The 27,309-nt window shown below is 50.0% G+C and overlaps 1 protein-coding gene across 6 annotated transcripts in view; it reads right to left on the bottom strand.

Moving 5' to 3' along the window:
• Positions 1 to 27,309, bottom strand: part of ANKRD11 (ankyrin repeat domain containing 11) — a 211,712-nt gene that overhangs the window by 21,192 nt on the left and 163,211 nt on the right. For 4 of the 6 annotated variants that reach the window (XM_058528493.1, XM_058528489.1, XM_058528488.1 and 1 more), the window contains exons 3-4: positions 26,318 to 26,465; positions 12,286 to 12,424 (exon numbers count right to left, since the gene is read on the bottom strand). In XM_058528493.1, coding sequence (XP_058384476.1) covers positions 12,286 to 12,424; positions 26,318 to 26,404 — 226 coding nt within the window. In that variant the 5' untranslated portion in view covers positions 26,405 to 26,465. Of the gene's footprint in view, positions 1 to 380; positions 478 to 12,285; positions 12,425 to 26,317; positions 26,466 to 27,309 lie in introns of those variants that run through there. The other 2 variants (XM_058528492.1, XM_058528491.1) reach the window with 1 other exon arrangement.

The following is a 27,309-nucleotide window of genomic DNA, read 5'->3' on the forward strand; positions in this document are numbered from 1 at the left end:
GAGCCTGACCTGGCGCTCCCAGGGAGAGGGGGGAACAGAGCTGGCAGCGCCCTGGCTGCCCATCATCACCTCTGCCAGCAGTAACTGTGAGAGACACAACTCCAACACCTGGCTGTTAGCCAATGAAGCCTGGTAAGCCTTGTCCCCACCAACCATTCACTCCACTCCAGGTGCCTCCCCAAACCGCCCACCACGCAAGAGGTGGTGGACAGCCGATCACGGATGTCCTGGCTCACACAGGACAGGTCTCCATCTATTAGACACACGTGTCTATAATCCAATTCCTCCTTCCCGTCCCGCCTCCAAACAGTACAGATATAAAATGGCAAACACAGTTAGAAATACATAAATAGATCAAGGCCGACTGGTCAGTACTGTACCTTTCTTCTTGCTTCTAGGAACCTCCATTTCATGCCATGGCGCTTCGAGGAGCGAACCAGCCTTGCAGTACCACGACATGGACTGAGCTGGAGGCATCTAAAGGTATCAACACAGAGCACTAACGAGATACGATGGAACAGCTTTGGCCGTTCCTGTCTCAGCCTCCTCATAACAGGCAAATCCTCCACTTATCTGACCCGTTACAAAACACCCTGTCAACCTCGAACAGAAACACATTGTGCTGTTTCTTTTCAAAGAGGCAGGGAGTAGGGGAGAGAAGATACCCCCAGACTTCACGAAGCAGGAGCCAGAAGCTCACTTTCTTCCTCACCCTCGCCCCTCCTGCTGATGGGAAATTAGGGATCCATCGAGAGTCTCGGAATCCACCCCCCACTACCCCATGCGTTCTGGGTGAAGCCCGTGTGGGGCCAAGATGGTTGCGGGGTATTCTAGGTCACGGGGTGTGAACTGCAGGCAGGGGAGGGGAGCCGCAACAGGAGCGCAGGTCTCTGAAACTCTCCTCTGACGGTCTCTCTCTGCTTTCCACTCAGACTCTCCAGGTCCACGGAGCTGGCTCCCTGGCTGGGGTCTGACCCTAGAGGGTGGGCGACGTCTGGGATGCAGGCTGAATGGATCCCCTGTCTGCCTCGTCTGCTCTGCTCCCAGAACAAGAGCTCTCACTATTCACCACCTCAGGCCCCACAAATGTGTCATTTCTGAAGAAGAGTTTTCTGTAAACTGCTATTTCCTTAAAAATAATTTTAAACTGCCTTTTAAAATCTGAGGTTGTAACTTGCTGAGAATGCTGACCCATGTGTTTTAGGTGGTAATCCCCAGGCACCACAGGCCACCACCAGCTGCAAAAATTAGTTTTTAACCAATCCACCAGGCACAGGTCCAAGAGAGGAAGTAAATTCCAGAAAGAATGCTCCTCATCGATGACCAAGGACCCCAGCTCCTCTGCTCCGCCCCCCATTCTCCCTACATCCTGGCAAAGGCATAGACGATGGTGTGGCGGGACCTCGTGGTGCATCCCAGGGCAAGCCTCTATGGGATAATGAACTAGAACAGCAGCTCCTGTGGCTCCACGAAGTCCCAAAACACTAGGCCACACTTTGGAAGTGACGGGGCCACAGTCCCGGACCAGGGCATTGGTGTCAGTGCTCACAGCTAAGGCTCCGCTACTCTGTCTCTGCACCTGCCCCACGCTCTCCTCACCTTCACTACCTTTACCCAATTGGCCACACAGCGCTTGTGTACACGTTCTGATGACGCAGGTGACCAAGAGGATGAAGCTCTCCACGGCAAATGTATAAACAATAACAGAAACAAGACCAGTGGGACGGCGGGACCTCCCTCTGTGCCCTACAGGCACAAACCAGCTGACCAACCACCCACAGAAAGGGTGGCGACCAAACCTCCAGATGCCGCTCCACTGAGGTGTTTCCAGCACAGGGTTCTGAGTGTCCACCGCCTCCTCTCTCAGGAAGGCAGGAGGAGGGCATGTGCATGCTCCCCACACTGCGCATCTCCTGGGAAGCACTGCGTGGTCTCCAACAGTCAGAGCCTCTAGCCTCTCAGGGGCTCTTGCCCACCGTGCCCCACTGAGCACAACACTCGCCTAGGGCAGTGGAGACACGACGTCCTCTAAGAGGATGAAAGTAGAACCTTGGAAAAGCACACACAGCCTTCGAGTCTGCACACACAGCGTTGAGAACCCTGGCTGTAGGTGACATTTGCTAATTACATGGAATAATTTCAGAGGTCAAAGTTAGCAGATCAGCCCTGCTTCTCTGCTGTGTGCAGATGCCCAGGGTGCTGGGGCGGACCTGGAAAAGCAGGGCAGAACCTGAGTGGGCTGTTTTCATGATAGACATGACAGTGATTTTAAGACGCCAGAGGAACCCAGCAAAAGGACACCAGAGCCACTATCTCCAAACAAGAGTGCAGGCAGTGGACTCTTTACAGGTCAGGGAGGTGGGAGCGGGACCTGCACTTCCTGTGAGTGGCAGCTGAGAACAACCGTGGCCTTCTGCACAGAGGGCTTTCTGCAGCAACAGAATTTGTCTCCAGCGCAGAGCAGGACCTAATGGAAACAGGCATGTGGTCTCAAGAAGAGACAAAGGTCACATGGGAGTGTGGGGACAGCCGGGGCGGGGCGGGGGGGCCAGGTAGGCAGCACCCTCCTCACAGTGCCACACCCCACCGCCCACTTCTGCTGTCACCAAGCTTTAGCAAAGGCAGGACTGTGTCTTCCTTCTCTCCCCTGGCCAGGACAGCTGTAAGCACTCCACATAATACGCTAAGGAAAGGCACAGACACTCCCTCCTGTGATGAATTCAACCCTCACAGAAGCCTCGTCTGCCCCACACGTGGAAAAAGAGCAAACTTCTCACACGGACCTCCCCAGGCTTAAACAGCACATCTTATGTGTCTGAACACAGCAAAAAACTCCAAAACGTAATCGGATCATCTAAGACGCCAATTTCTCAATGGCAAAATGTTTTCTACAAGCACCTGCAGCTATCAGTACCAGAGGGTTCGAGTCCAGCCAGGCTGTGAGTCTGGGGGAGCGGGAGAGCCCACTGAAGCTCTGCCCGCAGAGGGAGCTCTCCATTCTGGCCCAGCCAGGACGAGGCTGAAGAACTGAGGCGCGACAGGCACACAAGGCTACAGAAATGGTCCCGCCTGCCCCTCCTACCAGATGCCGCACAGCCCAGCTCACTGTGTCCTGTTAGCAAGGGCGGACCCCTCAGAGGCAGAAGCCTTCAAAACCTGTCTCCCTGGGTGAGGCAGCCCCCGCCGGCCAGCGCGGTGGGGGAGCAGGACAAGAAGAGGACCACTGGCAAGCTCCTTTGGCATTTGGCTAATTTTTTATTTCTGATATCCAACCGGAAGCAAAGAAGAACTTATGAGTTCCAAATGGCATTTGCCAAGTTTCAGAGTGGAGACCTGGCAGGTCCATGTGACAGCAGAGCAAGCCCTATGTGAGGAGCAAGTGCTGGTCGAGGCACCACCCTGACAGGCTCTGTGAACACCTCCTGTGGTTGGCGGGGGCGGGGGGCGCACGTGGAGCCTGTGTTCTGCAGCTTCCACAGGCTTTGATGAAGAGCTCTGAGGGCTTTGCAGCTGACCACAGTGTGGGGCCCAGAGGCAGAGCTACAGGAAGGCGGAGTCCTGCAAAGCACGGGTGGGAAACAGCTGAGCCCACGATCCCAACGGACCCCAATGGCTGGAGCAAGGCCAAGGCTTCCTACTGGATCCTTCCTTCCTGTTCCGTCAGGTCTGTGTGCATCTCCCTCATTCCTATTGTGCTCCTGGTATTCCGACGTCAGCTGTGGCACTCCTGGTAGGCTGATGGGTGGAAGACGGTTTCCCATGAGCCTGGACAGCCTCTACATCATGTTCAAGAAAACATGGTGATGACAGTGTCTTGCACTTCAAGAGCACCTTTATTTTTGCACACAGTCACCTCACTGGTCCTCGGTGACGTCAGTGTCACGTTCGGTCATTCCTTCGTGGTGCACAGTCACCCAGCTGGCAACTGCAAAAACTCCCATCCTCCCAGGCCATCACTGGGTTTCCCAGTAAACCCGTTTCTCCTTCTCGTCCCCAGGCCTTCTGGAATACGCTCCTCCCACACTCTACTGCAGCTGTCTGGCTAGAATATGGCCTTTTCCTGGGAAGGGAGGCTGCAGAGGGCAGATGGTTCTGAAGGACCTTTGTTTTCAGGAGTCGGCGTCCAGAGTCCACTTTCTGCTGCTTAGTTTCACCCCTTAGTAGAACTCAGACATCATCCACCAGAGAAAAGACTTTTCTAAGTTACAGTGAATTCTGGCAGCAAGGAAAACAGAGTGAGCTCTGGGAGGGTTTCCTCGTTGGAACCAGTCAGGATGTCCAGCTGTCTGGGAGGTTCCTGGGAGGTCGGCCTGCTGCTCTGTGGGCAACGTCTCCTCTCCCTGGACACTTTCCATGCCTTCTCTGTGCTGTCTTGTGATTTCATCACAGAATACTCCCACGTATAACCACTTCTCTCTCCCCTGCTCATAACACATTACACTCCCTGAACTTGAGGACTCCCCATGTTCACAAACACGGAGAGTTCTCGTCTTCTCTGAGCACCAGTGGTCTCCTTCTCTCCTCCTGGAACTCTGTCTGGATGCAGATGTCGAGTCTCGTCGTCGTCTTCACCTCGCAAGCTCCTTCATGTTTCCCATCTCTTTTCTTTCCAGGCCTTAGTCTAGGCAATTTCTTTAGCTATAACTTCCAATTCATTAATTCTTTTTTTTTTTTGTGAGGAAGATCAGCCCTGAGCTAACATCCGATGCCAATCCTCCTTTTTTTTTTTTTTTTTTTGCTGAGGAAGATTGGCCCTGGGCTAACATCCGTGGCCATCTTCCTCTACTTTACATGGGACGCCCCCACAGCATGGCTTGACAAGCAGTGCGGCGGTGCACCCCCGGGGTTCCAGCGGAGTGCCAGCACTTAACCACTACGCCACCGGGCCAGCCGCCATTAATTCTTTCTAATGTTGTATCTAATAAGCTATATGATCTGTCCATTGAATTTTTAATTTCAGTGATAGTTTTCATTTCCATATGTTCCATTTTATATGTTTTAAAAATCTACATGATCTTTCTTGACAGTATCTTGTTCCTTGCTTGTGTTTTCAATTTTCTTTTATTTCCTTCTACTGATTTCATATTTTGTATCTAATCACCCCAATGCGTGAAGCCCCTGGGGCTGACCCACTCTCAGGACTGCTTTTTTCCTCATGGTCTATAGTTCTGACTGGCACTCGTGTTTGTCTGAACTCTGGGGCCCAGGGAGCTGCACCAAGGCCATCTCTCCAGAGAGGACTGGCTTTTGCTCTGGTCTGGGACTGGTGGGAGTGTGAGGGACTTCGAATGGCATGAAGTAGAGGTAGGGCACATCTGAGTGCCAGCCCTCCAGGGGGCAGGCGGGGTTAGTCTCTGGGGAGACCTCTCAAAGCCCCCCGCCCTGTATAGACACTGCCAGAAGAGACAAAGGGCCTTAGCTAGGGGATGGTGTCCAAGGGGTCCGCAGGTATGGCTCTCATGGGCACAACCTTGTGAAGCCCTCAGCCTATCCACTGCCACCCCACAGATCTGCAGCCGGAGCAGAGACAAGCCCCAACTCTCACTGCCCTAGACGCCTAGGGACTTCTGAAGCGGAGCTCGTCATCTATTACGTTCATCACTCACCATCTCTAATTCCTAGGCTTTTCTAGCAGAGGGCTCTTACAGGAAACACAGTCCACCATATTGCCAAAAAAGGAAAATCTTTAACTCCTATGTCCCACCGTCAAATCCTAAGATGTCAACACCACCTTGATTCTACTCCACAGGAGAACATTTAGTGGTGCTGTTGTGAAATCACAAAGTTCACCACGATATCCCGCAGAGCTCACGGAAGTCTGACAGCAGGTGGGGTGGTGGGCACTGGGGATGCTGCTGTCCCTGACAGTTCCCTTGTGTCTCACCTGGTCTCAGGAGGACACCTTCCACACCAACACTATCGGCTAACCTTGACGTTCAGAGTCATGAAATACAAGAAGCCTAAGGCATGGACAGTCCACCTAAATGTCCACACTAAACAGAACATCCAAATCAGACAATGAGTTACAAGAGGGCCTACCATTCTTACCTAAGCATTACACTCAAATTCTTCCAATGCAGCAAGATGGAAGACCCAAGGTCCAAACAGAACGCTGTCCTGCTAACCACTGCAGTGGAGCATTCTCTAACGTTCTGGTTGCAGTTACAACTGGCTTTTCCTCCCAATCTCCTGATGTGTGTCTACTTCTTTCTTTCCTTTTTTAAAAGGTCATCATCATTGAGCATTTAAAGAAAGAGGGGGTCTGTGGGACGTTCAGCAGATCCCTGACTTCTCCATCTCTGACGTCTGGCTTCTCCTGCAGTGTAGGTGGAGGGCTCGCCCAGCTCACCAGCCATGTGACCTCTACACTTGGGTTTCTTCATCTCTAGATAAGGGCGACGACAGTCCCCATTCCACAGGTGCTTGGGAATTCAATGAGGGCTGTCATAACCATAAATAGGAAGCCAGAATATAAGAAAGTGATGTCAGCATAAAGGGCCCCGAAAACATAATTTCCCAATCTCCGCCCCTCCCTTCCACTACCCCAAAGCATGTTGAGAACTTTAAAAAATAAAATAAATCATAATCCAATCCTGCTAGTCCCTGGGCCTGCCTGGACAGGCCTCCGACCGTCCCTGAGGCTCCCCCAGCCCCAGACCCTGGGAGCATCCTCGGGTGGAGCAGCCACGTCCTGACCCAGACACCTCCAAGAGCGGCCTGGAGCACTCACTACGACCACACACAACCTCACAAGTCAGGACCACAGAATCCTCATGGTTTAGAGCTTTACAGATAAAAACACTGAGCGGCACAGAGAGATGAAGAAATACGCCCAAAATCCCACAGTATCTACCAGGGTGGAGCCTGGATGGGCTCCTCATTCCACCTGCCACCCTGAGCCTGCTGCCCTCGCCTCCACAGGCTTCCTGGGTCAACTATACCCCCGGGTGTCGTCACAACTCCATGCCGGAGAAATAAGTGTGTCCTGTGACTCCACGGGGAGTGGACTCTGGAAGCTGTCACCAGCTTCCCTGGACTTCGCCCAGGCCTCTTCCCTGTGCTGACTTTGCTGGGGATCTGGGCACCGTCATCAGTCTCGGTCATGAGTAAAACTACATGCGGAGTCCTGGGGGTCCTCCCAGCAAATCACTGAACCCGGGGTGGTCATGAGGACCCAACTCACCTAACACTACGTTGACAGCATGGCCTGGCTACCAGCCAGAGCACCCCTATGAAGGGCCCTGAGGGAGCCCAGGATACTCTGTGGATTCACACCTTTTCTGCAACCGGGGCAAATAGAGAATTTTAAACAGAAAGAGCCTTCCTTTGCTGGTCCAAACTCCCCTCTGTATAACAAGAAACTGCTCACGTTTAGAGAGGAAAAATAACTGAGAAATAATTTGACCAGAGGTCAATCACATGGAATTCTTAAGTATTTGAAAGTATCCTACTTGAACGTGCTTCTTCATGAGTGACGACGCATGGTTATTCAGGGGCCTCTCACCCTTACACTCCAACCACCACAAGAAAGGCTGTTGCTGGGCCCCCTCAGCTCCTTCTGCTCACCAACTTCCACATCCCATCTCTTTTCTGCATAGCAGAACTCATCCTTATTCAGATAGTGACCCTTCTTTCACAAGACCATGGGAAGGTGACCCCCAACACCTGGCCTTACCAGGCCAGAGTCACAGCGGTCACCTTTCCCAAGGCGGTGGTGGGCCAGGAATGGGCAGGCCCAAGTCTAGCCACGCAGTGCGCTGAGACAGCCATAGAGACGTGGTTCTCGACTCTGCTGAGAGGGGAGGTGATCAGGCGCGCAGTGAAGACAAGGCAGGACTTTCTGTGGCGTGTGGCTACAGCACCCCACACCAGTCCTTCCGGTTTTGCGGGTCTTGTCAGAATGCACCCACCGAGTCCTGAGAGCTCCCAGGGTCACACTGCGGGTGGCACAGGTCCTTTCTTGCCCGAGTTTTCACAGTGGTCTCATTTTCCCACAGTGCTGCCCTGCTCTCTGTCCACCAAGGTCTAGCACTCAGTCAGCGAGCAAACAAGTGGGAGAAGCCTCTTTGTCATCACATACACGCCGCCTCCAGCACTCAGCAGGGCACGGTGATCAGAGTTCCAAGAAGTCCTGCAGATGCCAGCAGCAGAGCCAATGTCTTCCTTCCACAAACCGGGACAGCCCCAGAGCAGAAGTAACAAAAGCCAGCCTTTTCCTCTTATGGAACCAGGGGACACAAGTCTCCCCAATCCCTAGCACTGAATGATGAGCAGTTCACATTTCAGAGCTTCTGAATAAACACCACATACCAGAAACAAGAGTCTTACTCACAAGGGAAAAGCAAAATAAGAAAATCTTCATTTTTCCTTATTCCAAAGAAACAGGTGCAGGAAGCAGCAAGGCTGTGTTCAGACTGAGGGACAGAACACCGTGATGGGGCAGGAGGCTTGTGTAGGAGCCTGAGCAGGGGAGGCAGTCATCTAAAGCAACCTAAACAATATTTACTTATAGATTTAAGTTGTGGGGAAATTTAAATATATGAAAAGTAGACAGAATAGTATAATTTGAAGCAAGTCCCAACCACCAGGTAACTTCATCATGAACACTGTAGGTGGTAGAAGGCTTTACACCGAGACTGGTATCAAGGCAGCGGTGGGCAGACCAGGCAGGCTGAGCTGGGCAGGAGGGCCGCCCCAGACCACCTGCCCGGAAAGGCCGTCTGCAGGGACGTGCCTCCTCTCTGGCTGAGTGGCTGCCTTCTTCTGAGGCCACAGGAGAAGCTGTCTCTGGGCCTGCTTGTCTTTCTTATACAGATGGCCAGACCTGCCTTGGGTCTTGGGTCTGCCTGGGCTGGAGGGGCCTTGAGATGGCATGTGCAAGCCTGCTTGCCCCACCCTGCACCCCACACTGCAAAGACCTGGCTTTTGGCAAGCTGTGCAGCACTTCTGGAAGGACGGGGAAGCAGTTTCTGCCTCACCCGGACATGAGGAGTCCAGGGTACTATGCAGGCAGCTATAAGGATGAATGACCTCAGGGTGGACTGACTCTGCTCGGGCTTGGACGTGCAGAGTATTTCCAGCTTTCACCACAGACGGAGCCGTATTGTTCTTGGCAGGACGCCCCCAGCCCTGACTAAGCACTGTAGAGGCCGGCCTCCTATGGCCTGGGTCACGTGCGGCCACTCCTGTGGGTCTAGGAAACAGGAGAACCTTCTCAGGCAGTGTGGTGGTGTCTAGGGGGAGGCTCATCAGCCTCTTCCCACTCAGAAGGGCACAGCTGAAGAAACACTATCTGCCATCAGAACTGGGATTTCTGGAGCCCTCTGCTGCAACCCCCTCACAGTGAGCGCCAGGCTGCATCTTCCCAGCAGAGGGCACTGGAGGGACATGGCAGGAGCAGGGGCCGGGCAGGGCGAGACAGTCAGATGCCTCGCACCTGGTCATGATCCTTTGCGGATCCCTCCTGGCCCCTCCAGGTCTGTTGCTCCTGAAGATGCCCCCTCAGCCTGGCCTGGCCCGAGGGGACCAGAGTCTCCTCACCTCAGTCACCCGTCAGTTAATGATTCTTATACACCGGTCTCCCGTGTGGCTTCTCCCTCCTCCTAACTCAGCGGGAGGCACAGCCTTGAGGGTGGATGGGCAGCTCCTGGCCAGAGTGTGCACCTCTCACACTTCACCCCATTTCTGTGCAAGAAACGTTCCCGTGGTTAGCGGGGAGTTAGTGCCTGGCGCAGAGGTCCTGCTCACCAGGAAGTGAAGGTAGGAAGACAGGGAACCTGTGCGTAAGTAACCTGGGCCTGCAGGGCAGCCTGGGCCCCGGGCAGCATGCCTCCTGCTGCTGTGCAGAGTGCACCACGATCCCTAGTTTAAGAGGCTCTTGATGCATGAGATGCTTGACACTCCCCAGAATCATCTTACTGGAAAATTTAGTTTGTTACATTAGCAAAGCAGGTATACAAGAAAGTTACTCATGAAAATCTGCCCTCAAAGGATAACAAACAGAATAAGACGGCAAATACTGTATTTCATGTGTATTGAGATTTTGTAACATAGTCCTTGCCTGGAAAAGTCGATTTTCAAAATGTTCTTCACTTTTTTCCTACCTCACAGTGACTCCCTCCCTGCCCTCAAGGAGAAGAAAAGTGGCCGCTCCCCACATGCCCCGAGGATCTCCTAGACAGCCCAGGGAACCCCCATGGACTCCAAGAACCGACCTAGCCGCCTCTCCCCAAGGTGCTACCCGTCAATGGAGGGATCTGTAAGTCCTTTTGGAAGCACAGGCCCAAGAAGCCACCATCACGATCAAATTGTCACTGCAAAGAAATCCTACCAACCAGAACTGGGTGGGCAGCCTACAGACATCCGCCCACTGGGGCACGCTCAGGGTAATGCAGCCCTGTCAACTCTGTTTGAGCACCTTCTCCCAGAAGCGGAAGCTCTAACACTGTCTCCGTGACTCTGACAGTAAGGCTCCCAGGGTACAGAGGAATGTCCCAGAGGTCTGACGCCAACCTCCAGACCCTACCATCCAGACAGCTAAGAACCAAAGAGCAACACCACACCCTCTACAACCAAAACTGGCAAAGGCACCAAAAACAAGAGAGAGGATGTCCAGGCCTGGTCTGATTTCCTCTGGACCTGAAGCCCGAGTCACAGAATCCCTGTGAGCCCCTCCGTTCTGGCGGGAGCCCCACGTCCACGCGCACCTACCCACTCCCTCCTCTACTCCAGTGCTCTTCTGCGGAGTATCGGCACCTCTCCTTCCTGTCTCCAAAGTGCCAACTCAGCAACAGGAGCCATGGGCTCGGTCACACCTTCATGAAGGATCCCACAGCCCTGCCACCTTCCTCCTATCTCAGCCAGCAAAACCAAATCCATTTTGCTGCCTTTTAACTAACCAAAGTCTCTGTTTGGCTACTGTGAACCCTGTGGGGACATACGCTCGGGGGGCATCCTGCACAGGATGGGGGTGGGGAGGAGAAGGAACCTGCAACCTTGTGAATAAAAGCTATGACACAGACACTCATTCCCAGGCTGTGCCCTCTGCCATTTCTCCCAATTTCCTCATTATGTTTATCTCATTTCAGCACCCGCCACTTTCCCATTACCTGACAAACCTTCACAGTAGGAAGCCCTCACACGACCCGTCCTGGCAGGGCCTCTGCTCCTTGCCCTATGGCTGCATTCCGGGGAAGCCAGGCCAGCCTTACGGTTCTATGAGTTCACCCCAGGCTCTGTGGCCTCCGGGTTTTGGCACCCCTTCCCCCCGGCCTATGACTGGCCTACAAGTCTGCGGAGCAGTCAGACGACCAGCAAGCTGGGAGGGCCCCTGAGCACCAAGATTAAGAGGAAGAGAGTGCAGGCCAGCAGGAGGGAGGCTGGGTTCCTGCCTGGACCCAGCGTGTCCCGTGAGCAGTTCAAGGTGGAACTAATTTGAAAGTACACACACCGAGTACTATTAACTCCTCGTGTGCACACACAGACATGCACATGTATACACGCTCTCACACACGTACACACTCTCACATACATGCACATGCACACACACATAGATGTGCACATGCTCAGAGACATATGTTAACATCTGCTCACATACATGCACATGCACTTATGTGCTCGCACGCACACACTCACACTCCTGGCTCTGCATCCCCAGGCCCACCCGCACCTGCATGAAGACTGCACTGGCTCTTGCTCACTCTCAGTGCTCCCTTTGGCTTTTATTTCAAACAAGTGGGTTTAATTTATGTGCTTTTGTCACCCTGAGGGAAGGCATGTTTATCCTCCAATGTAAAACCTTCAGGAGTGCCTGGGGGCCTCACAGGAGAGGAGCCATGTCAAGCCCACAGCTGGACACATACTGGGAGGCTCCAGGGGCGTGCTGGGAGCTGGGGGAGTGTTTCTACTTTGTGCACTTGCGGGAATTCTCTGTGTCTGAATCTTCCCTATCAGCTCCAAGTCACCCTGAACATGAGGAAAGAGGAGAAGGCACGACGAGGCCTCACTCCAGACCCTAACCCAGGTCTGCAGCAGGACTCCTCAGAGGGGTCCCAGAACAAAGCCAAGAGGTGCAGAGAGGCTAGGAGATACCCATCCTGGGGAAACAGCCCAGGCTGGTCCAGTGTCAGGAGACCTCTGAGGGGTGGGGATCAAGGACACTTTCTACGGAAGAGAAGAGTCTGGCAGGTGTGATGTGGGAACGGGTGTGGTACAGATGACCTGGAGGCAATCAAGAGGAAGCGAGGGGATGGGGGACACAGTGGGGGGGCGGAGGCGGTGCGGTACCTGTGTCCGAGTCCTTCTGCTCTCCATTGGCCCCCACAGTGAAGGGCAGCTTCCGTTTGGTCGCTCTTTCTCTCACCTCCTTCCCTCCATCACTGCGGTCCAGCTTTGGGGTCTTGGTTAGAGAAACTTTATCTTTATCCTAGAAAAGAAAGTGACCCCTTCAGACATCATTCCCAAGTTAAATTCTCCAAATCGTCACATCTACTACGATTTCATTTCATGTGCCAGGAAAAGCAAATCTCTTATTTGAGCAATGAACAGCTCCTCCTGCTGCCTCGTGCACATGTGGCTTCCTCCATAAGCCAGATAGCCGCACTCGCCAGTGAGGCACCTCACAGACCAGAGCTGCAGCTGAGCCCTGACCGTGACCCCACACGGCCCCACTTCAGGTCCAGAGCATGTATACATGTGCATGTCTGTGTGTCCAGAACCTGGAGGAGGCTCAAAAATTGCTGCTAACGACTATTCTTGTGTATATGAAGAAAGCAGAGCAGACACAGTTGCCTCCAACCCCATTTTCCCAGGGAGAGATTAGATAATGCAATACAAGAGCTAGCTTTAAAAAAAGGTGTTGACAGGTGGAGTCCAATTTTCTGTTATAAACTCTCCCTCTGGAAGGAAGGTGCCCAGCTGCCCTGCCTGCCTGGGTCTCCCACCGTGCAGGAGTGTGTCCACACGCCGCAGGAGCGTGTATAACTCCTGAGATGCTGCACTCTTCGTTTTCCATGAATAGGGCAGGCTCTCCTCCTTCCCCATCTGACATCGCCCACACAGCCCTCAGTGCTCCTGCTGCCTTTGGCCTCCCTGCAGGCCTGTGACACTGCGAGGCTGTCTTCAGGACAGATCCTGCAGGCCAAGCATTGGTCCCACAGCAGAGCCCATGGCTGCAAACCTGCATGCAGGCACCCACCCCCAAAGCCAGAGCTGGCTGGAGAGCAGGTGGGGTGCGTTGCCATCACCCCTTCCTCCCCTGTTCTAATCTCAGGCCTGGTCCTCCTACAGGGTAAGCACCAAGAAGCCCGAATTCCAGCCCCACCCTGACCAGCTGGCCAACCCTGGGCAAGCCTAGCACTGTGTCTGCCTCAATGTCATTCATCATCTGTAGAATGGGAGACAGTGCTGAGCAGAGGCTCAGTGCACGACGAGCATGATGTACACACAGCCGCTCACCGTGCAGCTCTGCGCCACAGAAGGTGAAGAGCTCCTGGGTGGAAATGGTAATGCACAGAGCCCTGGGGGGCAAGAGTGGGGCAGCCCGATCCCAAAATGTAGGTGGTGGTGGGGGCGCGAATAAGCTGTGGAATAAGCTGTGTAGAGCGAGAGCCCCTGCTTCACTGGCTGCAGCAGCTGGACGTCCTGGACCCCCAGCCCTCCGGCTGATGGCATCTCAGTGGAGTCTTTCGAATTCTAACCCACACCTTGGCTGTTTGCTCCAAGCACACACAGAGCCGTGTGGGAGAGGCATCATCACTCCCAGCCCCTGCCCTGTCCACGGAGAGCAGTGCATCAAGCCCTACGCAGGCAGCACACACAAAGCCCGCCACAGGGTCAGAGTACTTGGTGTGATGCAGAAGAAGGAACTGCTACAAATACACAGTGCCCTATCCCACCAGCAACCTTTCTTTCTGTAATCTTCTCCAGGGAAGCTGCTGGCAAACACAGCGCAGTCACAGCCACACCCCCACACCGCCCTCACAGCACCGGGGCCCTCAGGGTGCTCCTAGGAGGAGCTGCCCGCCAGCACCGAGCACTGCAGCAGTCCCGCCTCCTGTGGCCCTGATGGTCCTCCAACTCGACCAGTCAGCCACAGCGTCCACAACCTTGGCAGTTAATGAGCAACACCTTCAAGTGACCAGGGAGGTCTCTGCCAGAACATACTGCCAGCTCTGAGGGCACCTGGAGCACAAAGAGGGGCCGTGGGGCAAAGCCTGAGGCATAGCAACGTCACTGGAATGAGGAAGAACTCCCAGAAGACCGAGCCGTGCAGATGCTGGATGCACCATCTCCCTCAACAGTCTACCTGAGGCACCAAGACACAGGCACACCTGTCATTACCTGCACCCTGCCACACCCAGCACCGGGAGAAGGACGGGACCGATCAGCAAAATCCCCAACTGTAATAAACACCTTCCCACCAAGAAAACTCCTGGCCCAGTTGGTAAATCTGATCTATGGATATACAAAAGAGACAGTACAAACAATAACAACAACAAAGTATTCAGGAATGCAAGAAATTTAAAAATCAATATAGAGAAGTCAAGATGGCAGCATAGGCAGACTCTGAACTCACCTCCTCCCACGGACACAGCCAATTTACAACTACTAGTGGAAAAATTACCCCTGAAGGAGAACTGAAAGCTGGATAAGAGGAACTCCTGCAACAAAGGACAATCCCAATTGAGGTGGAAGAGGCAGAAATTCCCTTCTGGAGAGAAAAAACGCCGCCTTCACAAGCCGCCAGCCTCACCGCTGCCCAGGAGCAACCCACAGGTATACAGCCCTCCCTGGAGGAGCGGGGTCCTGAGCCGGGGAATGCTCCCACTGTGGGCATTTTGTGGACCCAGCACAATCGAGACGAGTGGCATAATATCTGACTTTGCCTGCTGCTAAAACATTGGGGAGTACCCCCAGAAAAGCTGGTTCACAAAGAAATTAAAACGGGCTCTTAAAGGGCCCACGCACAAACTCACGCATTTCAGAAAGCAACGGTAAAAATCACCAGAAAGAAAGGTGTACAGTGCTTGGGTGAAAAGAGACTCACCTGATAGGCCCTGAGTGCATCTCGGTGAGAGGTGAGACCTCTACAGAGACTGGGGACATTGGCGGCCATTGTTGTGGCCTGGGGTGGGCGTGCTGACACAGACGCCATTGGAGTTCTCCCTGGGGCCTTCTAGCCCAGGTCTGCCCCACCCACTAGAGCACCGATTTAATCCAACTCAGCCAGGGCAGGCAGCCCACCCTAGAGACTGGCCCCACCCAACAACAAGCCTCAGGGAACTTGTGGGCCTGCATAGACTGGTGGCTGGATTCTCTGCAGCCTGGCAACTGAGCCCACTTCTGTGGGGCAGGGCATGCACAAGAAGCGGGTGGAGAGTGTGGGGCAGTGGTGGAGAGTGTGGGGCTCCCACTGTGGAGAAACTGGGTCCACTTGAGAAGGTTGGGGCGAGCACACGGGGCAGGACTGTGTTGACTGTGTGTGGACCTGTGGGCGGCAGGGCCTGTCAGCGGCAGAAGACTTGTGCTTCTCAAAGACCTACATAGGGGTTTTGCCCACCTTACAAAGCCTGAAACAATTGGGCGCTCCTGTGCCTGAGGCCAGCCCCACCCAGCTGCAATCCTCAGAGAGCTGACAAGAGACCTAAAGGCTGGAGGCTTAGAGCAATGTAAGCCCCTGAGCCTAACAACCTGCCACGCTGGGGGCCTACTCACTTAAAAGAAATACTGCAACACAAATGTGGTATTAGATCTTGCAGCCAACTGTGCTGGGGCTCCGCACACCTGATAAAGAGACTGAAGGGCCCACAACAACTACAAACAGCTGAGCATTACAACAGCAGACCAGGAGCATAACTCGGCCTCCCTGGCGCCTACAGGGAGAGCAAACAGGCCACAACAGAAGGACACACATAGCCCACATAGGGGTCACCCCTGGAACATTGAGAACTGAGAGAAGCACACTGCAGGCCTCCTAAGGCATCACTTATATAAGGTCACCTATCCAAGAGCAGGAGACGTAGCTGACCTACCTAATACGTAGACACAAGCAAAGGGAAAGAGGCAAAGTGAGGAGGCAAAGGAATACATTCCAAGCAAGGGAAGAGGACAAAACCCCAAAAAAGGAACTAACTGAAACAGAAATGAGCAACCTACCCAACAGAGAGTTCAAACTAAGAGTGTTAAGGATGCTCACTGATCTGGGGAGAAGAATAGATGAACTCAGTGAGAATGTCAACAAAGAAATGGAAGATACAAAAAAGAACCAATCAGAAATGAAGAATACAATACTGGAAATGAAAAATTCACTAGAGGGACTCAAAAGCAGAGTAGAGGATACAGAAGAACGGATCTGCGAGCTGGACGAAAGACTAGAAGAAATTACCCAAGCTGAACAGGTAGAAGAAAAAAGAATTAAAAAGAGTGAGGACACTCTAAGGGACCTCTGGGACAACATCAAACACACTAACATCCGTGTTATAGGTGTTCCGGAAGGAGAAGACTGAGACAAAAGGGCAGAGAATCTATTTCAAGAAATAATAGATGAAAACTTCCCTAACCTAAGGAAGGAAACAGACATCCAGGTACAGGAAGCACAGAGAGCCCCAAACAAGATAAACACAAAGAGGCCCCCACCAAGACACATCATAATCAAAATGTCCAGAATTAAAGATAAAGAGAGAATCCTAAAAGCCGCAAGAGAAAGACAAGTTACATACAAAGGAAACCCCATAAGGCTACCAGCTGACTTCTCAGCAAAAACCTTACAGGCTAGAAGAGAGTGGCACGATATATTTAAAGTGCTAAAAGGAAAAAACTTACAGCCAAGAATACTCTACCCAGCAAGGTTATCATTCAAAATGAAAGGAGAGATCAAAAATTTCCCAGACAAGCAAAAATTAAAGGAGATTGTCACCAAGAAACCAGTACTACAAGAAATGTTAAAGGGACTGATTTAAGGGGAAAAGAGAAGACCACAAATAGGAAAAATTATCTATTTCCATGATAAGAGGGTAATGGATAGAAATGCACAAAAAAGAGGTTAGATATGATATCAAAAACATAAAATGAGGGAGGAGGGGAGTTAAAGAGTAGAGCTTTCAGACAGAGGTCAAACTAAAGAGACCATCAATTATGTATAGAAGGAGAAAGGAACAGAGAAGGACTATTAAAACACTGAGGGGAAAAAAAGGCAAAAATGGCAGTAAGTACATACTTATCAATAGCTACTTTAAACGTCAATGGACTAAATGCTCCAATTAAAAGGCATAGGGTGGTTGATTGGATAAAACAACAAGATCCATATATATGCTGCATACAAGAGACACACTTCAGACCTAAAGACACTCACAAACTGAAAGTCAAGGGATGGAAAAAGATACTCCAAGCAAATGGCAATGAAAAGAAAGCCGGGGTAGCAATACTCATATCAGACAAAATAGACTTTAAAACAAAAACTGTAAAAAGAGACAAAGAAGGGCATTACATAATGATCAAGGGAACAATCCAACAAGAGGATATAACACATGTAAATATCTACGCACCCAATGTAGGTGCACCTAAATATATAAAGCAATTATTAACAGACATAAAAAGAGAAATAGACAGTAACACAATAATAGTAGGGGACTTTAACACTCCACTTACACCAACGGATAGATCATCCAAACAGAAGATCAATAAGGAAACATTGGCCTTACATGACACACTTGAACAGATGGACCTAGTAGATATATACAGAGCATTCCATCCAAAACCGAAGAATACACATTCTTTTCAAATGCACATGGAACATTCTCCATGAGTGATCACATATTAGGCCACAAAACAAGTTTCCATAAACTTAAGAAGATTGAAATAATACCAAGCATCTTTTCTGACCACAATGGTATGAAACTGGAAATCAACTATAGGAAGAAAATCAGAAAAGCCACAAATATGTGGAGATTAAACAAAATGCTACTGAACAATGACTGGGTCAACGAAGAAATCAAAGAAGAAATCAAAAAATACCTGGAGACAAATGAAAATACGACATGCCAGAATTTATGGGATACAGCAAAAGCAGTTCTAAGAGGAAAGTTTATAGCAATACAGGCCTATCTCAACCAACAAGAAAAATCTCAAATAAACAATCTAACAATGCACCTAAAGGAACTGGATAAAGAAGGACAAACAAAGCCCAAATCAGGAGAAGAAGGGAAATAATAAAAATCAGAGCAGAAATAAATGAAATAGAGACTAAAAAAACAATAGAAAAAAAAAATTAATAAAACCAAGAGCTGGTTCTTTGAAAAGATAAACAAAATTGACAAACCTCTAGCTAGACTCACCAAGAAAAAAAGAGAGAAGGCACAAATAAGTAAAATCAGAAATGAAAGAGGAGAAATTACAACAGACACCTCAGGAATACAAAAGATTATAAAAGAGAATACTATGAAAAGCTATATGCCAACCAATTCGACGATCTGGAAGAAATGGATAAATTCTCAGAATCATACAACCTTTCAAAACTGGATCAAGAAGAAGTAGAGAATTTGAATAGACCAATCACCAGTAAGGAGATCGAAACAGTAATCAAAAACCTCCCCAAAAATAAAAGTCCAGGACCAGACGGCTTCCCTGGTAAATTCTACCAAACATTCAAAGAAGACTTAATACCTATCCTTCTCAAACTCTTCCAAAAAATTGAGGAGGGGGGGAAGCTCCCTAACTCATTCTACGAAGCCGACATTACCCTGATACCAAAATCAGACAAGGACAACACAAAAAAAGAAAATTACAGGCCAATATCACTGATGAACATCGATGCAAAAATCCTCAACAAAATACTAGCAAATCGCATACAACAATATGTTAAAAAGATTATACACCATGATCAAGTGGGATTTATTCCTGGTATGCAGGGATGGTTCAACATTCGCAAATCAATCAACGTAATACACCATATTAATAAAACGAAGAATAAAAATCACATCATCATCTCAGATGCAGAGAAAGCATTTGACATGATACAGCATCCATTTATGATAAAAACTCTGAATAAAATGGGTATTGGGTATAGAAGGAAAGTACCTCAACATAATAAAGGCCATATATGACAAACCCATAGCTAATATCATCCTCAATGGTGAAAAACTGAAACCTATCCCTCTAAGAACAGGAACCAGACAAGGATGCCCACTCTCACCACTCCTATTTAACACAGTACTCGAAGTCCTAGCCAGAGCAATCAGGCAAGAAAAAGAAATAAAAAGGATCCAAATTGGAAAGGAAGAAGTTAAACTGTCAGTCTTTGCAGATGACATGATTTTATATATAGAAAACTCTAAAGAATCCACCAAAAAACTTTTAGAAGTAGTAAACGAATACAGTCAAGTTGCAGGATACAAAATCAACATACAAAAATCAGTTGCATTTCTATACACTAACAATGAAGTAGCAGAAAGAGAAATTAAGAATACAATCCCATTTACAATTGCAACAAAAAGAATAAAATACTTAGGAATAAACTTAACCAAAGAGGTGAAAGATCTGTACACCGAAAACTATAAAACATTGCTGAAAGAAATTGAAGATGACACAAAGAAATGGAAAGATATTCCATGCTCTTGGATTGGAAGAATTAACATAGTTAAGATGTCCATACTTCCTAAAGCAATCTATAGATGCAATGCAATCTCTATCAAAGTTCCAACAACATTTTTCACAGAAATAGAGCAAAGAATCCTAAAATTTATATGGAACAACAAAAGACCCCGAATAGCTAAAGGAATCCTGAGAAAAAAGAACAAAGCTGGAGGTATCACACTCCCTGATTTCAAAATACGCTACAAAGCTATAGTAACCAAAACAGCATGGTACTGGCACAAAACAGACACACAGATCAATGGAATAGAATTGAAAGCCCAGAAATAAACCCACACATCTATGGACAGCTAATCTTTGACAAAGGAGCCAAGAACATACAATGGAGAAAAGAAAGTCTCTTCAACAAATGGTGTTGGGAAAACTGGATAGCCACATGCAAAAAAATGAAAGTAGACCCTTACCTTACACCATACACAAAAATTAACTCAAAATGGATTAAAGACTTGAATGTAAGACCTGAAACTATGAAACTTCTAGAAGAAAACATAGGCAGCACGCTCTTCGACATCAGTCTTAGCAACATATTTTCAAGCACCATGTCTGACTGGGCAAGAGAAATAATAGAAAACATAAACAAATGGGACTACATCAAACTAAAAAGCTTCTGCACAGCAAAGGAAACCATCAACAAAACGAAAAGACAACCTAACAATTGGGAGAAGATATTTGCAAACCATACATCTGATAAGGGGTTAATCTCCAAAATATATAAAGAACTCAGGCATCTCAACAACAAAAAAACTAACAACCCAATTAAAAAATGGGCAAAAGACCTGAACAGATATTTCTCCAAAGAAGATATACAGATGGCCAACAGACACATGAAAAGATGTTCAAAATCATTAACTATCAGGGAAATGCAAATCAAAACTACAATGAGATATCACCTCACGCCCGTCAGAATGGCTATAATTAACAAGACAGGAAACAACATGTGTTGGAGAGGATGTGGAGAGAAGGGAACTCTCATACACTGCCGGTGGGAGTGCAAACTGGTGCAGCCACTATGGAAAACAGTATGGAGATTCCTCAAAAAATCAAGGATAGAACTACCATATGATCCAGCTATTCCACTGCTGGGTATTTATCCAAAGAACTTGAAAACACCAATGCGTAAAGATACATGCACCCTTGTGTTCATTGCAGCCTTATTCACAATAGCCAAGACTTAGAAGCAACCTAAGTGCCCATCAAGGGACGAATGGATAAAGAAGATGTGGTATATACACACAATGGAATACTTCTCAGCCATAAGAAACGATGAAATCCAGCCATTTGTGACAACATGGATGGACATTGAGGGTATTATGCAAAGTGAAATAAGTCAGAGGGAGAAGGTCAAATACCATATGATTTCCTTCATTAGTAGTAGATAATAACAACAATAAACAAACACATAGAGACAGAGATTGGATTGGTGGTTACCAGAGGGGAAGGGGGGAGGGAGGAGGGCGAAAGGGATAATTCGGCACATGTGTGTGGTGATGGGTTGTAATTAGTATTTGGGTGGTGAACACGATGTAATCTACGCAGAAATAGAAGTATAATGATGTACACCTGAAATTTATACAATGTTATAAACCAATGTTACTGCAAAATTAAAAAATAAAAATAAAAAATAAAAGAAAAAAATAAATAAAAAGGGAGAAAAATCAATATAATTCACCACATTAAGAAAATAAAGGAAAGAAAATCATATCTCAGTAGCTGCAGAAAAGGCCTGACAAAGGGCCTCTAGGACCCGACGGCTGAGCCCGTGCTCAAGTGCAGACGACGGGATGCTCCCGAGAGGGGTCAAGGCAACGATGCCAACCATCACCACATCTACAGGAAAACAAAACAACCCATTTTTTTAAATGAACCAAGATCTGAATATGCACTTTGCAGAAGAAAACATCCACATAGCCAGTTAATATCTGGCGAGGTGTTCCATGTTAGGAAAATACAAGTGAAAGCACAAGGAGATATCAACACTCTCGCCAGAAGGGCTAGAACAAGAAAGGCGGACAGCATCAAATGCTGACAAGGACGTGGCAGAGCAACCAGTCCTCAGGGGCACTGCCTGTGGGAGTGACATGACAGGACCCCCTGGAGTTTCTACGAAAGTGAATGAAGTGAGCACAAACGAGCTGTTCACAAACAAGCATGGCAATGTTCACAGCAGTTTTGTCCATAATAGTAAAAAAATGAAAAATACCATCACCCATTAAAGGCTAAGTGGTAAACCAATTCTAGCACAGTCATAGATGGAATATTCCACAACAGTGAAGACACATGCATACAGGTGACAACATGGTGACACTCCAGGGGCACAGCACTGGGCTCAGTGACCACGTGGAGACACGTCGGACACAAAATAAGGTCTCCTCTGGGATCAGATGGGGCTCCATCCCTATTTTCCTTTTTTTCTTCCTGAGAGATGACAAAGAAGTCTTAATCTTCAGACTATATGATTGTATAGCTGAAAAACCCAAAGGAATATACAACTTAACTATTCAAATCAGTAAGTGAATTAGAAAAAAATGTTGGATACAGAAACTAATTGATTTCTATATACTATAAACCATTAGGCAATGACATTAAATTCACTTAAATTAATATCAAGACATCACATACATAGGAATAAATCTAACAGAAGAGATTCAAGCTCTCCACAGACAATTACAAAACATGACTGAGAGGAAATGAAGGCGGCTTATAAAAATGGAGAGTTACATTCGTGGGTCAGAAAACTCAATATTGTTAATATGGCAATTCTCCCCAAACTGATCTTTACATTCAAAGCAATCCAATCAAAATCCCAGCAGGCTTTCTGTGGCAATCAACCAGCTTATTATGAAATGTATACGGAAATGTCAAAGACACCAGAGACAAGTCTGAAGGACACAAAGCTCAGGAAATTAAACTACCAGAAACCAAGCTATAAAACAACAGTCATCACTACAGGTAGTCCTGGATAAGGACCAAAGACTCAGGACAAAGAGCAGGAGCGGAGGGCCCCCGACTGGTGACCAAGGCTCTCCGCAACACAATGAGCCCCAGTGACCATGTGGACATGCACAGGGAAGAAAAACCCTGATCCCTACCTTACAGCTCAAAAGAGAAGCAACTCCAGATACATCACAGACTGAAGGCTTGAGAAGACAGTGTAGAAGAACATCTTCACCACCAGCAGACAAAACCACAAGGCGCCACTACACACCCACCAGAGTGACTTAAGCCGACAACAAGCATCAGCAAGAACGTAGGTCAACCCAAACTCTCACAGCTGTGGGGAGCATGGGGCTGGAAAAATCACTCTGGCAAACTATGAAGCCAGAGGGAGCACTGTGGAAAAGCCCAGCGTTCATATGTCCATGTCATTACGGTGTTGTGTCTCAAACTGAGAAGAACCCAAACGTTCCACAGCAAAAGGTGACCGTTCACACAATGGAACACCACACAGCAAGAGGAGAACCACCGACAGGACAGAACCCCATACATACATCAGACGCAGCTGAACAACCCACCCCCTCTCAGAAATCCCAACAGTGAAAACGTGTCCACACTGACAGAAGTCAGAACAGAGGTCACTTTGGTCAGGAGCAGTCACTGCAGATTGTATAGGAAGGCCCTGCGGATGCTGGTAATACTGTGTTTTTGATCTGGATGGTGATTGTCCCAGGTTTTAAGAATGAAATATAAGACATGACGTGCATGTATACCTCACTGAAGAAGTTCACAGAAGTCGTCAAGCCCAGGACCTCACAGTGAGCACTAGCTGCACCTACAGTGCACCTGGAGACGTCGGGGCTCCAGCCTGAGCTGACAGCAGGGGGCTGCGGGCACGGGACCCAGGAGGCTCTCGGGGCAAACCTGGTTCAGAACCTGGCTGAGCCCCGGGGCTGGGGCAGGGAGATCATTTACCTCACTGGGCTTTCCTCACTAGTAAAACAGGGATCATAACAGGACCAACATATACATTACAAAATGTTTTCATTTCCTAAATGGTAAAAGAATACCTGAAATATTAAATTCAACTTTTATCAGCCACCTCCGTGTCAGATCCTGATATGCCATAAAAACCACCAGGGTGGTAGCAGCTATGGCACAGGGACAGGCAGTGACCCTGTCAGTCTGTGTCACCTCATGTATTCTCACAACAAGCTTGGGGGGAGGGAGGGTTGGCCTATTCACTGTGAAGGCGTCCCAACACTCTGGGCTCTTAGCCACCACAGTAGGAGTTATCAAGTTCGCCCACGGCAGGTTTGCCCCACCAGCTCTGTCTCCTCATGGGCACAGCAGCACACGCCCACCCCCAGCTGCACCCAACCCAGACCTTTGCAGGCCTCGCAGCCATGTGCACCTCTCCCATGTGTGCTCTGCCTGCCTCCAGTACCATGCTGTGGCTTCCTGCACACAGCGTGAGGCCTGGAGGACAGAGCAAGTGGGCAAGGACTCGTGGACACAACTGCCCAGACATCAGGGTCTCTGAGGCCCACCTGGTCATTCTGATGAGCACCTGAGCACATCTGTGTTCACGGACTGCTTCACAGTTAACCTAAACTAAATGAACCATATGGCTCTGCTTGCTCATTTTCTCACATGGAAAACATGCTATCCTCACACCCCACCAAATGCAACATCACCAGAGATACGGGCATGAACTCACGCAGCAGCAGCAGGAAGAACCAAGAGAGACGGCACAAGCAGCAGCTGGGGGCTGCTGCTCAGACCCAAGCACCAGGACAGACGGGGCCTGGCAGGAGGGCAGGGAGAAGCAGGATGGGCAAGCAGGGACAGCAGCCAGGTGCCCCCTGAGCACTGAGGCCTGGAGCTGGAGTCAAACCGGTCACAGTGTGGACGGCCTGCCCCATGGCGTCCAGGGAGGCAGAGAAAGGGGCAGGAGTAAAGGGTGGTGACGGCAGGACAGTGCAACCCCACGGGCAATCCAGCACTGGTACCTCACCTCACCCGCACCTGTACAAGATGTTCCTGTTCGTACTGTGGAGATGAGGAACCTAGTCTCAGGGCAGATAACTGATGCATTCGTGGTCACCATGCACTGGGCGTCCCCAAGCCCAGTATCACCCCACGGCACCACAGGACAGCAAGTGCATGCCCAGAGCCCATCGTTAACAGCACATTAATAAGATAGGGTGATTTAGATTTACATCCCATTTTCCTATTCACATTGAGAACAAGCCAAACTGGAAATAAAGTTATCCAGTAGTGTTTCTAGTCAGGATAACTCAAATATGATTAAATGTCAAATTTGGTCTCACTGAAACCACAACAGGAATCCTGTGGTCCTGGGGGACAGACACGTGGGGCCAAATCGAAGTGATCTTAGACAGTAATTTCTATACATAAACCTATTACTTAAAGTTTAACTTGGGTCCCCAAATAATAAACACATCCTTACAGGAAGCAAGACCTCTTTGGCAGGATCACTCCTGTCCACACCCACCAGCCAATGGCACCTTCTCCATGCTAGCTGCAGAGGACATCCCACCAAGATGGGGCTGAGGAGAGACATGATTCCACTGAAGCGAGGGACACCCAGAGGGGGCAATGAGACATTCCAGCCCTTATCCCGGTCTAGACACAGTGACTGTGCTGAGGAGAGGGGAATGAGGAAGAGAGGGGAGGAGGAGGAGGAAGAGAAGGGGGAGAGGGGAGGGGGAGGAGGAGGAAAGGGGAGGGGGAGGATGAGAAGGGGGGAGGAGGAGGATGAGAGGTGGGGAGGAAGAGGGGGGAGGTGGAGGGGGGAGGTGGAGGGGGGAGGAGGAGGAGAGAGGAGGGGGAGGAGGAGAGAGAAGGAGGAGGAGGATGAGAGGGGAGGAAGAGGAGGAGGAAAGGGGAGGAGAACGGAGGAGAGGGGAGGAGGAGGAGGACGAGGAGGAAAGGGGAGGAGGACGAGGAGGAAAGGGGAGGAAGAGGAGGAGGAAAGGGGAGGAGAAGGGAGGAGGAGAGGGGAGGAGGAGGAGAGGGGAGGAGGAGGAGAGGGGAGGAGGAGGAGGAGGAGGAAAGGGGAGGAGAAGGGAGGAGGAGGAGGAGAGGGGAGGAGGAGAGGGGAGAAGGAGGAGGAGGAAAGGGGAGGAGAAGGGAGGAGGAGGTGAGGGGAGGAGGAGGAGAGGGGAGGAGGAGGGGGGAGGAGGAGGAAAGGGGAGGAGGAGGGGGGAGGAGGAGGAGAGGGGAGGAGGAGGAGAAGGGAGGAGGAGGAGGAGGAAAGGGGAGGAGGAGGATAAGAGGGGAGGAGGAGGGGAGGGGAGGAGGAGGGGAGGGGAGGAGGAGGGGAGGGGAGGAGGAGGGGAGGGGAGGAGGAGGGGAGGAGGAGGAAGAAGGGAGGAGGAGGAGGAGGATGAGAGGGGAGGAAGAGGAGGAGGAAAGGGGAGGAAGAGAAGGGAGGAGGGGAGGAGGAGAGGAGGAAGGAGAGAGGAGGAGAGGGGAGGAGGAGGAGAGGGGAGGATGCGGAGGAGAGGGGAGGAGGAGAGGGGAGGAGGAGGAGAGGGGAGGAGGAAGAGGAAAGGGGACGAGGAAGAGGAGTGGGAAGGAGGAGGAGAGGGTGGGAGGAGGAGGAAGATGAGTAGGGAGGAGGAGGAGGGGGAGGAGAGGAAGAAGAGGAGGGAGAAGGAGAGGGAGGAAGAGGAAGAGAGGAGAGGAGGAAGAGAGTTAGACATGTTACCTTTTTCCCCGTTTGTTTCTCCACCATGTCGTTGCTGAGAGGAAATTCTTCTTGCTGTGGTGTTTTAGAACACCCACCCTTGGGCATCGTTCTTCTCCCCTCACTTGACCTTCATTTATACGGCCATCGCCTCATCATCAACTGTCTGCTTCAAAAAGAGAGGACACAGAGTGTTAAGATTTGTCAAACAAAACTCAGGAAATCTCATACTCATGTAACAGGATGGACTGAACGTAACCAGCTGTTCTGTCCGGGGCGACACTCCACACCGGGACCAGCGTCCAGGAAAGGACCTTCTCAGGATGCCCCACCCAGGTGGTCAACCCCAACAGGAACATCTACATTCTGTGACAGAGGAATACAGTGGGGCAAGCATTTCACAGATAAAGACAGGATCACCCTGCAAAGGCGATGCCGTGTTTCTGGGAGTGGTGGCCAGCACCTTGGACCTCGAAGTGCATGCTGGGTCCCAGTGGCTCTGGCCTTGCTCTGCGGGGTCGGCGCCACACAGGCTCTGCAGCATGGGCAAGGTCACACCCAGAGGTGCAGCGCCCTGTCCCTCAGGTCCGGCAGATCACGGCCACCACCGTCTTGGCCACGGCCTCAATACCCACTCACCACCTGGGAAGGCAACTCCCTTCCCACACTGCTCCCCCGACAGAAGGTCAAAATGAGAATCATTCTGCTTTTCAAAAAGCACCAAGCACACTCAATTCCCCAACTTCTCTCAAATAAAATGATGAGAAGCCACGTGAAACCCTGAGGGAGTCCCAGAGGAGGTCCAGGCAGCTCTGGCGCCCACTCCTACCCACTGAGCCAGACCCTGCACATGGGCCTGAGGCCTGGCCCCTGTATTTCCCAGGAAATCCCAAGACATATGCTGTATTAATTGTATTTTTTATTTTCTGTATTTTTTGATGTTTTGATATCTTTAGAAGTTTGCTGTCCGGGGAGAGACTGCCCCTCCTAGAGCTAGCCCGTTCTCAGAGACA

Source organism: Diceros bicornis, chromosome 32 (assembly GCF_020826845.1).
Source record: "Diceros bicornis minor isolate mBicDic1 chromosome 32, mDicBic1.mat.cur, whole genome shotgun sequence".
Classification (NCBI taxonomy): Eukaryota; Metazoa; Chordata; class Mammalia; order Perissodactyla; family Rhinocerotidae; genus Diceros; species Diceros bicornis.